The sequence below is a fragment of the Nicotiana tabacum genome, chromosome 17 (assembly GCF_000715075.1).
Source record: "Nicotiana tabacum cultivar K326 chromosome 17, ASM71507v2, whole genome shotgun sequence".
NCBI lineage: Eukaryota > Viridiplantae > Streptophyta > Magnoliopsida > Solanales > Solanaceae > Nicotiana > Nicotiana tabacum.
Window position 1 is genome coordinate 149,380,218 of NC_134096.1, and position 15,200 is coordinate 149,395,417.

The 15,200-nt window shown below is 33.1% G+C and overlaps 1 protein-coding gene across 1 annotated transcript; it reads left to right on the forward strand.

Annotated features, from left to right (window-relative positions):
* The first annotated feature begins 5,308 nt into the window (after positions 1-5,308).
* LOC107771928 (3-epi-6-deoxocathasterone 23-monooxygenase CYP90C1) lies at positions 5,309-13,875 on the forward strand. Its single transcript, XM_016591390.2, has 9 exons — positions 5,309-5,791; positions 7,032-7,359; positions 8,147-8,296; positions 8,765-9,034; positions 11,755-11,844; positions 12,589-12,667; positions 12,767-12,873; positions 13,180-13,307; positions 13,550-13,875. Exons 1-9 carry the CDS (start codon positions 5,565-5,567, stop codon positions 13,665-13,667), a joined length of 1,497 nt encoding a protein of 498 aa, XP_016446876.1. The 5' UTR covers positions 5,309-5,564; the 3' UTR covers positions 13,668-13,875.
* Positions 13,876-15,200: the final 1,325 nt, after the last annotated feature.

Below are 15,200 nucleotides of genomic sequence, written 5' to 3' on the forward strand. Positions count from 1 at the left end.
CTCACTTGAAACCTACCCTTGCTCATCACGGCCACTTGAAACTAACCTGCGCCTAGCATATGCACTTAAAACCTATCCACACCTAGCACGACCACTTAGAACCAACCCGCACCTAGCACGATACTTGGAACCTATTCGTGCATAGCATGGCACTTCGAACCTACCTGCACCTAGCACGACCACTTGGAACTTACCCGCTTAGCACGACCACATGGAACCTACCCGCGCCTAGCATGGCCACTTGGAACCTGCCCGCTCCTAGAACGACCATTTGAAAACTACCTATGCCTAGCACAAGCACTTGGAGCCTACTCGCGCCTAACACATCCACTTGAAACCTACCCGCGCCTAGCACGGTCACTTGGAACCTACCCGCAACTAGCACGACAACTTGGAACATGCCCATGCATAGAACGACCACTTGGAACCTACCCGCGCTCAGCACGACCACTTAGAGCCTACCCGCGCATATCACAGGAATTTGGAACCTGCCGATGCCTAGCGTTATACTTGGAACCTACTCGCGCCTAGCACGACACTTGGAAACCACCCCCACCTAGCACGATCACTTGAATCCTACCGACGCTTAGCACGCCACCTGGAACCTACCCTCGCTCAGCACAACCACTTGGAACCTACCTAAACCTAGCATGATAACTTGAAACCTATCCACGCCTAGAACGACCACTTAGAACCTACCCCGCTCAGCACGACCACTTAGTGCCTACCCACATCTAGCACGACAACTTGGAACCTGCTCTTGCCTAGTACAAGCACTTGGAACCTACCTACGTGTAGCATGGTCACTTGAAATCCACATGCGCCTGCACATCCATTCGGAGAGGAGAATAGTAAACTGCACGTCATCCAGGTGACATACAGCGTTGTACGAATGAATACAAGCCCGAACGAATACAATTGAAGTTGACACATGTTGTATTCGTTGTGTGTTTGAATAGAAGTGATATTAAGGCTTTGGGCAGTGAGGCCATTGCCTTAGGCCCCCAAATTTTGAAGGCCCCCAAATTTATTTTAAATTCTTATTATTATTGTTACTATTATATATTATATAATTTATATAAATAATTAGAATAAAAAAAGTGTTACAGTATATTTTTTGTTACTTGATTGAGGTTATTTTATACAATAAATTTATAAATTATGATAATTTTCTTCCCTCATTAATTAGTATATTTGACAAGAGTGGGTTGCTCTAGTGGTGAGCACCCCTCCACTTCCAACCAAGAGGTTGTGAGTTCGAGTCACCCCAAGAGCAAGGTGGGGAGTTCTTGGAGGGAGGGAGCCGAGGGTCTATCGGAAACAACCTCTCTACCCTAGGGTAGGGGTAAGGTCTGCGTACAAACTACCCTCCCCAGACCTCACTAGTGGAATTATACTGGGTTGTTGTTATTGTTTTCATGAACCTTTTGTCATGTCATATATGGATTCATGCTGAATATTGTAACCTCACACTACAAATTTACTTAAAAGATTGTGTTGTGTTGAACCACTTATTGATTTTGTTGAAGGCTTGTATTTTTAAAAAGTTCATTGTACTAGTTGTGCCGCTATGATGATACTAAAGAAATTTATTTTAGTGTGTGCTCTGAACACCGTGGGCCTCTTTGAATTTTGTGTGCTGGGGGGAAACTATGAATCCTTACTACATATTCATACAAAAAAGTTGAGTTATATATGATAAAACGGAGACTATCATGATACCTCAAAAGAAGAATGAGGGGATTTGGAGTGTGATGATCAAAAGTATTTATATTTGGTGTGAATTCCGATATAATATTCAACTTTTTGTAGTAAAAGTTATATATTTATATCTGTTTAAAAAGTATCATTAGTCATAACTATTTACAACAAAAATTATTACAAAGTTATATTAAAGAAACATTTGTTTGACTCTATAGTACATAATAAAGTGATAGAGAAATTAATTGGGATCATCATTGTCCGATCCAAAGCCCCAAGTTGTACAAGTTGAACATGCTACTTGTTCACCACCAAAGAATGTGGCGGAATGAATATAATGCATTCGCCCTTAATCAAAAATTTCAAGTAAGAATCTTGGGAATAAAAGAATTATGGTAGAAAGTATTTTTTTTTAATGGACTATACGAATTAAGTGAGCAGTGTTCCGAAATCAAAATAATTATCTATTTATTTATCTATGTATTTATATCTATATCTATCTATACTATATTAAAGCCTAAACGAAATGTCGTTTGCCTTTTTTGCCTTTTAAAAATAGGTTTCACATAGGACAAAATTATAAATTAATTTATTTTCCTAATATTAAGCTTTGAAATTAACTAAAATTTTAGTTATTAAATATTTCCTTATTGAACTAGGTAAATATTTAGTATTTTAAAATTAATAACAATTTTTTATATAAATTATTTCCTTATTTAAATTGTTAATATTTTAAATCTTATTTCTACTTATTTTGTTTACGAGGAATAAAGTGGTAGAAGTTCTAGAATTGCGCCGAGAATAAGCATTTGTGTCGCACAAACTATTTTAGTTATTCAAGTAGACAAGAAAAAGTTAGAAAGAAAAAAGAAATTTGCAGAAAGTTATTTTATCTCTTTAATTTCATATTTTTTACGTCCAATATTTCATATTACTTATTTCGTTATCGATCCTTTTTTTAAAATAACGTTGAACATGGAATATTTTTTCTTAATATATTTAATTTCTAAAAAAAGGTCAAAAGTTCTTTTTTGGTTGTGCATAAACACAGTGTTTGTCTATTCCAATTTTTGAATTACATGAAAGAAAAGTTTTCCACCTCAACCCCATATCCTTTTCTATTTTATTTACCATCTAGCTAAAAATGAAAAAAAGGATGTAATATTATTCTAATATTTTTTTTGTCGGAAACAAGTCGTATAGTATTCTTATAGATTAAACAAATAAAACAATTTGCATTTTTCTTGCGAGGAATAAAAAGACCTTTTATGTGAGTTGACCATGTTTGTATCTTTTAGAACGAGTTTAAGAATATATAGTTTTTTAAAATTATTTTTTTTAGATAAACTCTTAAATCTTCAAGGGTTATATATTCTTGTTAAAAGTAAAAGAGAAGTATTATTAAACTTTACTTATTTTGAAAATATCTTTATTAAACAGAATTTATTGTTGACAAGGTTACATTTGAAAAATTCAATATGGAGGTGTTTTTGCATTATATTATGTCTTAAACTATGCGGGAAGAGGCTAAAGGGGCACGCCAAAAATTATATAGATTCTAATTATTGTCATTTGTAGAGCTTTTGGTTATAATGAAAGAACTTGGTTATTCTAAAAATTATTTATTAAAAAAAAATTTATTCAAAAATAATTGTTTCACGGGAAAGCTATTGCACAAGGGGGTTCCCTTTTCCATTCAAAAGGTGAGGGGTATCATTTCCCAACCATTAAAGGTTAAGGGGGGTAAGGTGAATTTTACTCTAAAATTATGGAACTGGAATGAATATTAAGTTGAATATATTGATTGAGATGATTGAAAACTTCCTTTATTGAGTAATTAGCTAATTAAATAAAATAAAAAATCGTCATTTTTAAAAACTTATACTCTTTATTTAGCTTCTATTTTATAGCTCACATATAAATTTCAATATAAAATATATGTAATTCTCTTAAAATTTTATACTCATTGAGACAAAATATACGTGCAATGTGCGTATCTAAGCTTAGTAACAAAAAAAAGAAGAGGTTAATGCTCATAAAAACTTTCTGAAGTTTTCCCTTGTCGCTCTCAAATACGCAAATGTGATGCTTGGAAGAACAAAAGATACGTTTCATAAATCATAATTCAGACATGTGATGCCATTTGACCAAATGATAAAATTCAGCTTTTATTAAAAGTAATAATAATTTGACTCATATTGTATCCACATATCCCTAGATTAGGCAACTTTAATGATAAGCGGAATTCCCTCACTTTCAAAGGGAAACTGCATCAAAGAGAACACGTTTATTATGCCAAAAACTTCGTAAGTAAGATAAGTTCAGTGTATATATAGAGAGAGAAAAGAAATTAGGCGCATAATCATATGGCATGATGTACTAAAGGAATTAACCATATTAATAGAGCAATCTAGAATCTAGTCAAGTTTTTTTTAATCATGGTTGTTCGTAATCTTACATAATCCGGTTGCAGTGATATAATCTGGTATTTTAATTAAGAATAATACCCCCACAATTAAATATTTAGGCAATAATATTCCCTAGATAATAACTACTATAATTTTTTGTTTTTTTAGGTAAAATTATAATTTGACTTGAAAACTAAAATAAACTCTTAAAAACTTGAAAAGGAAAAGAATTTAAAAGCATTTAAATTTAGTAAAGTAATATCAGTTTGAATCAACAAAGTATATATTAACTAGATTTGATTAGAAAAAGCAAAAAATAAATATCAACCAAAATTAAATTAGTGGGAGAAAATAGTAATTCGATGAAATATAGTAGATACCTAAAATACGCTCGAACAACACCGTTATAGAAAAAGAATAAAAAGGGAATTAGAACTACGAATAAAGATAAAATTTATTTTCTTATCCTAAAAGAATGTGGGTATATTTATTGAAAGAATAGGAGCGAGTGAAGACAAAATAAATTGCTGATCAATAAAGATTGCGATAGAGCGGTAACTACTCCTTCATTCTTATAGCTTGTTTGGATAGTTGTTACCCATTGTAATATATTGTATTGTTACTTTAATTATAATATTTGTTTTAATTGTTACTTAAATTTTATTGTATCATATTATTAAATCCGTCATTATGTAATGACGAAAAATGTCACTTTATGAAACGGCGGATTTGGTGTGGTGGCGTCGTTACCTTTTTTTTCCTCTCATCTTGCCCTTTCTTATTATTAAATAATCATATTTTATTCTTTATTCCGCTTTTAATACAATAATTCTATTTTTTCTTGGTAATGTCGTAAACTTATTTTTCATATTGTTGGTGCGTGACATTATGAAACGACGGTAAACGATACAATCTATCTAAATGTTGTATTCATTAAACAATACAGTACAATGCAATACGATACATTATGAAACGACACGTAACAATTATCCAAACAAGTTGTTAGCCATTCCTTTAGGTTTGAGCCCCGAATATAAAATCACTTTTGTTAAGAGTATAAAATCACTTTTGTTAAGAGTCATTTTACCTTTAATTTGTCACTTTCCAATTCAAAAACAAAATTTAATCGGCCCCAAAGAGAATACCTTAAGTGCGAAACAAAAAAAGAAAAGAAAAGAAAAAAAATACTGCTGGACCTTATACAATAGCTTTCCATTTTCAATTATGGTAATTGCTTGAATACAAAAATCAGATTCATCATCTCTTTATACATATACTCCTATCTCTTCGACCCACCCCACCTCCTTTTCTCTAGTCTCTCTCTTCTTCTCTCTTGGAATATATATATATATATACACACCAAAACTTTATATAACTAATCTGAGGATCTCTCTGCAGAAGATTGGCTTTTTAACTCAAACACACAAAGATTGTCTCTTTCTTTTTCCACTGAAAATGAAAGGGGAGTCGGGTGGGAGTTTGGTTTGGATTGGGATAGCAACAGTGGTAGCAGTTGGGTGGTTTATTTATAAGATGAGAAAAAGGCAAAAGGAAAAGAAAGATACGAATAGAGGAATTCCAAGAGGGAATTCTGGTTGGCCTCTTTTAGGAGAAACTCTGGAATTCATAGCTTCTGGTTACACTTCTCGTCCTGTCAGTTTCATGGAGAAACGCAAGTCTCTGTAAGCATATACATACATATATCCCCTTTTTCAGTCATTTTTTCTTCAATTTTTATGGTGCTTTCTGGATTTACCATTTAATTATACTTTCTTTGAAGTAGAGATAGAAAAGGGTAATTCTTGCTCTTTCATATCTTTGAAATGGATTATTTCAACCTTTGCTTAACAGCGAATCTTACCTAAGATTTGGTGATAGTTTTAAATTCTTAAAGCTTCTTGTTGGTTTGCAAGATCAGTCATTTTAAAATGTTTTTAGTAATATTGTTTTAATGAAGGAGTTTTAAAATAGAGTAATGGCGTGGTCATGCACCTGGAACTCAATCAGTTGGCTCAGTTCAGCTGCAGGGCATTTTTATTACAATACTAGTAGTGGTAGTACAATTAGCTGTCTTTTTCATTCTTCTAATTTTAAAAAAAAATAATGGGAAAAGTGATACTCCTAAGTATCAGTTGTTGACTGAAGAGAGAATTCTTTTAAATAGAAAATACTACTCCATTTAAATGCTAGTAATATTCTCATAGGATGATATCACTTTCATGTTTCATTTTTATTCTCTTTTACAATATAGTTCCAATAATTACTGATTGCCGACACTTTGCTTACAATAAATACACTTCCAACTTTTGTCGGACCTCAGTTATAATTCGCGTCCGCTATGTTTCTATCTTGCCTTCATGTCATGTTGTCTAGAGATAGAGCATGTGTTATAAATTTCATTAGAAGCTCAAAGTTCATAGTAATTTGTTTAATTTTTTTAATTGCCGAGTATCAGGTAACATACTTCACAACAACTGAATTTACAAATCTTAAATATAAATTAGATTATCTGTTATAATATATAGTGTAATTTTTTTTATATTTTAAGATGATTGTGCCTTATATATTTTCCCTGAGAAAGGAGCTAGAGTTCTACATAGGAGAACTAGGTTAGGCAAGTAGGATCGTTTGCCTTTTGCAGGAGGAAAGATATCGATTTATTCGTACCGCCCGTTTAACCAATGGTACGATGTCATATGCCAAGCCAAATTCATGAAAAAAGATTTGGCAATCAATTAGTAGCTGGTAAAAGCTGCCATCTCTCTTTTGCAGTCACTGTATCTCTCTTCCACTCTAGTCTCTAGCTAGGGACTGAATTGCAGAGCCTAATCAGGCTTCCTCATTAAAATTCACTGACTCCTTTTCCCCCCTACTTGGCTCATTTTTATACGAAGCAGGCTATAATATAACCTTCTCTTAAAGGTACGGGAAGGTGTTCAAAACACACATACTAGGGAAAGGAATAATAGTATCAACGGATGCAGAGGTGAACAAAGTGGTTCTACAGAATAACGGGGATGTATTCATACCATGTTATCCAAAATCGATAACAGAATTATTTGGGAAGAATTCCATATTGCAAATGAATGGGCCAGTACATAGGAGAGTGCATGGACTGATTGGGAGCTTCTTAAAATCAGCACAATTCAAGACTCGTATTACACGAGACATCGAAGCCTCCGTCCGCCATTTCTTGTCAACCTGGCTGGAAAAACAACACTGTGTCTACGTCCAAGATGAAGCCAAAAAGGTCTCTCTCTATATATATATCTAAAATCTTGCTGCACATGCATGCATTTATATTATGTCTGCTCGTACCACACTACCACTTATATTATCAATTCGAGCCCACTCCGCTCCGTGTCACGACATATGGCAGAGGTTAAATCAAATGAATTCATTTTTAGCATTGAAATAATCTCACTAGTGGGGTCTCTGTGTAGGGTAGTTTGTACGCAGACCTAGGCTGTTTCCGATAGACTCTCGATTCCCTCCCTCCAAGAACTCCCCACCTTGCTCTTGGGGTGACTCGAACTTACAACCTCTTGGTTGAAAATAGAGGGTGCTCACCACTAGAGCAACCCACTCTTGTCTGTTTATATACATAAAAGAAATTAAATTAAAATCTATATGTATAATAAGACGGCACTCTTTCTAAATTTACTCACTCTAGTTTTTGTACGCAATTTCTATTATTCAATTAAGCAACAACTACATTGGCATTAGTACAACCTAAACTACTCCGTCTTTCCTAAATTAAGTGTTCTATTTTGACATTAGAATTGTGAAATTTGACACTTATTCATAAGAGTTGTTTTCTTTGGAAATTAGAAAATAAAATTTAATATATTTCTATCGTATTCTTAATCAATCTCCTATTATATATGGTTTGCTAAACTCTGATGAGGTACGAGATAACATAGTATACTCCAGATAGATAATGTTCAAAGTCCGCACATAGAAATATATTCTCTAGCTAACACCTACATATGAGGTCCATTTTCCTAATAGTTAGTTGCTGTTGTTGGCTATTGAAGATTGCATTTGAGGTACTGATCAAGCTTATACTAAGCGTGGGCCCTGGGGAAGAATTGAACTTGCTCAAGAAAGAATTTGAAGAATTTACCAAAGGGTTGATTTGTTTGCCCATTAAACTTCCGGGAACCACACTCTACAAATCTTTGAAGGTAAGTTTTTCGTTGGTTACTAATAGTCTGTTTGGACGTGCTTCTAAAATAAGCTTAGTGTAAAAAGTTATTTTAAAAGAAATAATTTTGGTGAAAAGCCGTTTGTATTTGGCTAGTTAATTTGAAGTAATAATTATAGTGTTTATTTTTGTCAAAAGTGGTTTTAAAGATAAACTATTTTTTTTGTATATGTTTCCAAAACTACTTTCATTTCTACTCAAGAATATTTTTTCCTTTTAAAATTTTGGCCAACCATTTTAATTTTGAAAAACAAAATTCTTTTGACCAAAGAATTCACTTTTGACAAAGAAGCTCAACCAAACATGCTATAATTAACTTCTTTCGAGTTTAAGTTATATGAACTATCCACTGACAACTGACAGTGTAAAAAAAAAAAAATCTAAATCGTTCTACTTCATAACTTCTTTGCATGTGTGAGTTGTGACACTGTTTTTAGGGTTTGTACAGGCCAAAGAAAGGTTATCAAAAATGGTAGGGAAGATGGTAGAGGACAGAAAATTGAGCATGGAAAAAAGGGAAGAGAAGGCATTGCCAAATGATGCAATTGACGTGCTCTTAGGATATGCTGATGGGGCAAAGCAACCTCTGCCACCGTCTGATTTCATCAGTGGGAATTTGATAGAGATGATGATCCCCGGTGAAGAGACGGTACCAACGGCAATGACCTTATCTGTCAAATTCCTAAGTGACAACCCCGTCGCTCTAGCTCGCTTAGTGGTATGATGTTGTTATCTTCTTTTATTACTTTCTCTGTTTCAATTTATTTGAACCTGTTTGATTGGACACGGAGTTTAAAAAAAATAAGAATTTTGAAATTTGTGGTCTTAAACAAGTCAAAAAGGGGCCTAAAATATTTGTGTGGTTATAAAAGCTTCTCATTAAGGATAGAATTGTAAGTTTAAACTAAATTATTTTCTAATTTAGAAAACGATCATTCTTTTTGGAACGTATCAAAATAGAAATAGGTTCACGTAAACTGGAGCGGATGGAGTAATTTAATTTACGTTGATGTTGTAAAATATTTTACAACATCATATTAAATAACATAGTTATCTATAATAAACCTTATTTAGTAAAAAAATAGGCATAAAAACATTAATAGTGTAAAAAAAAATTATACTATGCAAATCTCTCTCGTTTATATGCGTGTGTTGCATGTACACAATTTAAGGATGAAAGAACCAAAATAGTAAATCATTTCTACGGGAGTATGTAATTAAAGGTGAAATGAAATTAAAACACAAGGCCTAAAAACAAATAGTAATGTGTTAATTTTTTGAGTAGGTGATAAAGAGAGTATTTGTTAATTTTTTGAATAGATGTAAAAGATTGTCATAAAAAATGAAAGGAGTAGATTTTAGTAAAAGTGACACTTTTGGAATATAATAAATGGACGGATAGGCTTGCTTGGGCTTAAATATCAACGGTTGGGAGCAGTGTTGCTTGCCCCCACGTGCGGGTAGTACATGATCGTGAAACATTTTTCTGCTTTTATTTAATTTTTCTTTTTGACCTTTTCTGTAAACTCATTTTCAAAAATTGAGACACAGAAAACTTTGGTTTAAAAGGAAAAATAAAAGTATGGAAGAGGATGTTGCAGCAAGGGGTGTTAATGGTTCGATTCGGCCGGTTATTTTATAAAATTAGTACCATATCAATTTTTCGGTTATTTTGTTATGTATAACCAAAATTAGACTTTCCGAAACTGTCTCAATCATGTCGGTTTCTCTTCGGTATCGGTACGGTTCGGTTAATTTTTGATATTTTTTTAAATATCATGTAAAATTTACCAGTAAAAGTAGAATGCAATAACATATGTTCTTTTATAGGACGTAACAAAACTCCCTAGACATTTTTACTGTTTAAAGAGTGATGAATTAAAAAAAATGAAAGATGGTTAGAGTATAGATCCATTAACTATCCTACAACAACGTAAAAAAAACAAGCAAAGGCAAAAAAAATATAAATCACACGAGTGAAAAAATATTAACCAAGTTAGGACTCAAGAATAAAGTTTATAGAAGATTAAATATTCAAAAAGATAAATATAAATTATACGAAAGGAAACATATTTAATACATTATAGTTTGCTATTCATAACCGCTAGAATATTTTGTGTCTTGCTAAGATACTTGAAATAACTTAGTTTAAGTAGAAGTAGCATAATATGTTTTAGGAATTAGTATTTTGAGTTTAATTATTTGTTGACTTGTAACAGTTTTCATAATTCCAAGGCCCAAAAAAAAATTTAATGCATTGTTATTTTTAAACTCACTATTAAACATATTTTCCATATGTAAAATTTATTCGGTACAGTTCGATATTTTTTCGGTTTATTTTTATAAAATAAAAAATTTACCCTAATTATCGGTACGATTATAAATTTATATAAAAATCTACGTATTTTTTAAAAAATATCTAAAAATCGATTCGGTGCGATACGATTCGGTAGGTTTAGTCGATTTAGTCAGTTTTGGAATATCAAATACCCCTAGTTGCGTTGCAGCCGTGGGATTTTGATTTAACGGCTGTCAGTTGTGGACCAGCTCCATTTGCTACCCCCGTGCTTTTTTTGCTGAAACTTGTGCCCACAGACTCTTTTTTTCTTCTTTTTTGTTTCTTTTAGTTCTTTCTTCAAGGGTTACTATTATTTCACTGCTCTACAGATAAAGTGAAATTAATGGAGAACTGGAAGGATAATCCGGGGATTATTAACTGAATTATTGGAGAAGATGAAGTTTTCCATTCAAAACATGGGCAAAAAAAAAAAAAAAGAATTGTACATTATTTAAGGAAATTATTTTAAGACAAAAGAGATAAATGAATAAAATCATCTGAGAGTAAAACAGTTAGTGAGATATCCTTCTTAAGTAACGTTAGGATATAAATTTGGTTGTAACTCGAAAAAAGATTATAAAAGAGTTATTGAAGGTTAAGAGAGTTTTGAAAGTAATCCATATTTTAAGGCTTGTAATTATTAAGTTATGAAAGTAGTTACTTTAAAGAATAGATGCTTGTATAATTTTTAAAAGATTTATGTAAGAAAAAGTGACTCCAAATGTACCTTGGTTTTAAAAATTCTGAAGAAGGCGATGTTGAAAAATAATTTTTGTAAGTTGAAGATGTGTATGAACATGCATTTTACTTAGAAAAAAATTAAACTTTGTAGTGGAAGAAACATTTTCACCCAGAAACTAGCACAAACCAGTTTTTGGATTTTTCAAGTTTCTTGAACAAATAATGTTTTGTCGTGTATAATACACAACTAGTACATTATGACTATGTTGTTCGGGCTCTCCAAAACTGTTGTCGCACCCATGTTGGATCCTCCACAAATGCACTAAATTTGAAGAATACTACAGACACCCAACAATATTTTTGAAGAGTCCGAGTAACCTAGCATTATGAGTTCTTATTTCGCTGGTTTGTTGTGACAGGAGGAGAATATGGAATTGAAGCGGCAGAAGATTAGTTCCTCAGAGGATTATACTTGGACAGATTATATGTCATTGCCTTTCACTCAGAATGTTAGTAGTCTCCATCTTTATGCTAGTATAAATTTAATGTTTCACCAGTTACATGTGGTTCAAGTTCCCCTTAAATGTACTTCCACTTCTTCCTTTCCGCTCCTTTACTCATGGACCCACTGTCATGTTAGGTATTTGTTCTAATTTTTTTATCATAATTGATTTTCCTACATATTTATCATAATTGAGTTTTTTCTTTTTCTAAAAAAAAAATATAATTCTTTCATATTTGGCTAGTCCCTTTTCTTGTAGGAAAAGGTTTGGAGTTAGATTCGTCCTTCTCATTCAGTACAATGTAGTCATATAGGGTTTGAGAGTCGTGTTTAGGGAGAGAACTTTACATGACAAATGTTAGTGTGTCACTTGTGTTTGCCACTTTGTGAGGTTGTTCTCTCGATATTTTGTACTCTCTTTTATATAGTGAATTGATCATTCTTCATCTGTGGACGTAGGTCAATTGATCGAACCACGTTAACTGTTTGTGTCTCTTTTGGTATATTTCTCTTTTATTGTCTAATTTATCGTTGTTCAAGGTCTGCTTTGCTAACTTCCGTATGACACATGATTTTTACGGTTCTAACGTGTCACGGTGTCATCTCTACCCCAAAAAATTGTTTTAAAGAAGGAAAAAAAAAAGATAATCTTTAATCCTGGTTTTTTTTTAAAAGGCACGGAAAATTCGATCAAATACTTGAAGTTCACAAGAAAGAGAAGAATAAAATCACTTTGTTATGGGAATGGCAGGTTATCAGTGAAACGTTGAGATTGGCAAATGTCATTAATGCAGTTTGGAGAAAAGCTCTCAAAGATGTCAAAATCAAAGGTCTGTTTATGACTTCCAGCACTTTCCCATCTCCGCTATTATACCACTGTTTCATTTTTTCGTCATAACTTTCGATGTGTTTAATTGGGGTTGTTACAGGGCATTTGATACCAAAAGGGTGGTGTGTTTTGGCATCCTTCACCTCAGTTCACATGGATGAAGAGAATTACGAAAATCCATACAATTTTGATCCCTGGAGATGGGAGGTCAGCTTTTCTTTTTATAATAATTCTCATTTTGCAACAGTCTTATTTACTAGTCTTAGCCGTTCATATTAGAGGTTCAAGATTCTATTATCACTTACTTCTTTCCCTTACTTGGTCAAAGCTTAAATGCCACTCATTTAGTATTTTAGTTGTATACCAATAGTTAGTAAATATTGGTAAAAGAAAAGTTACCTAAGTTTATCAAAAGGTATGTACTAATTAATTATGTGAAATCTCATGCATTGCACGATCAATCTAACTTGGGTCGATAGTGATTAGAATTCTAACTAACGTTTGACTTGGCAGAAGGCTGGAGTTGCTGTGACCAGCACCACATTTACACCATTTGGTGGAGGACAGAGGCTTTGTCCTGGTTTAGAACTTTCAAGGCTTGAAATCTCCATTTTCCTCCACCATCTCGTCACCACCTACAGGTAAACTCGCTCTCTCTGAAACCACGACGCTAACAAAGAAAAAAAGCAAATGGATTATTGAGATACAGTTGTTGCATTATGAAAAAAAAAATGGGAATAATTGAAGAGGTTATTCTTTTTGTTTTTCTCTAACCAATTAGCTAAGAACCAAAGATAGTGGTGTTTGAAATAATTCAAGAATAATAATGTTGAAGAATAGGTGAAGGCTGATGAGCAATCACTTTCTGTTGTTTGATGAACAGATGGGTGGCAGAGAAGGATGAGATTGTCTATTTCCCAACAGTGAAAATGAAGAGCAAGCTGCCTATCAACATCATGCCCTTTGAGCAAAACCCACTAATTCAAACCAAACAAAATTAACTTGCCCTATAAAGTTGTTTTTAATTATTTCACCCTTTCCCCAGCAGCTCAACATGCTTCTCTACAATTTATGAAACCCACATCTCTCTTCCTCTATTATTATCTCAATCAAAAATATATCTATATGTTAAGGTAGCAAACCAAGTAGACAAAAAAAATTAACATTATTTTGATAAGATACAACATTGAAGGGACGGATTAATTGTTAGCTCAAGTGTCATTGTCTTCTAGATTGATGGGTCCTATTTTCTTATTTTCTTTTGGGTGGGGTCCTGTCCATTTTATTACTACAATATAGTCCTAGTATATTAGGAATGCTAGTGGAAGTATCATTCAAAAACTTGATGTTTATCGTCAATTTTGGAAGATTTGAATATCAATATGTCGAGGAAAAAAACAATATGCGATGGCTGTAAACTGGATATATACATGAAGATGAAAGGTGGTCCTCTGCCATGTCTAGCAAACGTGCGTCACTTACCCTACTAATAATTTGACTGGTAAATCAGACAAAAGTACAAAATTTCATCAAGATTTTGTCATAATTGAGGAAGCCTCACTTCACAATTAGAATTTCTATACATCATAGCTGGCATCAATGTATTTAGTTCATCGGTCTAAATTTCACGACAAGATAGTGCAACAGCTGCATCTATGTAATCAGATGATTAGATGACACTATTAACAAGACAAGTCTCTAACTATTCTTTGATCAAATTATGTGAAAAAGAATTCATGAATTTTTGTCATACCGGACTAATTGATTTGATTGTTATGTGATTGCTCTAAAAAGTAGGCAAGCAAGTTACAAAGATTTGGAAATCAACAGAAGCCAAAACCAATTTCACTGCCACTTACGTGCTACTTGTCAGTCTTAACAATGCCCTGCGCATATATGGGCTTCAATCACTTCGGAAACTGCATTTCTATCTTGAATTTGTGGGGGAAAAAAAAAGAATTCAAACTCAACAATCCATGCGTCACCCTGCAAATGAATACGTTTTAATATGTGAGTAATTGTTGTTTGTATGTGAAATGCCATGAGTAGGAACTCCATTCCTATGGCAATCAACGTCTTCAGCAGAATTGGGTTTCTGCAATTGGAATGACCTCGTTAAGAAAACATATACAGATAAGGAAAATGTTATCAGTTATCAAAAGCATGTAATAAAGTGCACACGGTCCATTGCACAATATACAGTAGAAGAAAGATGAACTCAAGATTTACGAGGTTCAACTAGTACTACATCCTCTAGTAAGAAATGTTTTTACAATAACGAAAGAAAGCCAATGCCATATCACAAACTCTAACACCGTAATTCCCTGTGTTCTCTCCCAATCTCACATTGCAATGAATACTTCCTCAGCTATGTTTACCCTAAAAAATGGATAACAATTAAATTTATACGTGGTTTTAAGGATATGCGGATTAATTCAATACAAATGATAAATGGCGTTAGCTTAAACATGTAGAAGACGTAACAAGTTGTCAAACCGATAAGGAGAGTGACCCTGGACTCAGTAACAGGTTAA

Excerpts from the sequence above, each read along its gene's own strand:
- LOC107771928 (XM_016591390.2), top strand. The coding sequence starts at position 5,565 with ATGAAAGGGGAGTCGGGTGGGAGTTTGGTTTGGATTGGGATAGCAACA. Across the intron at positions 5,792-7,031 it reads ATGGAGAAACGCAAGTCTCT|GTACGGGAAGGTGTTCAAAA; the intron begins GTAAGCATATAC and ends CTTCTCTTAAAG. Across the intron at positions 11,845-12,588 it reads CATTGCCTTTCACTCAGAAT|GTTATCAGTGAAACGTTGAG; the intron begins GTTAGTAGTCTC and ends TGGGAATGGCAG.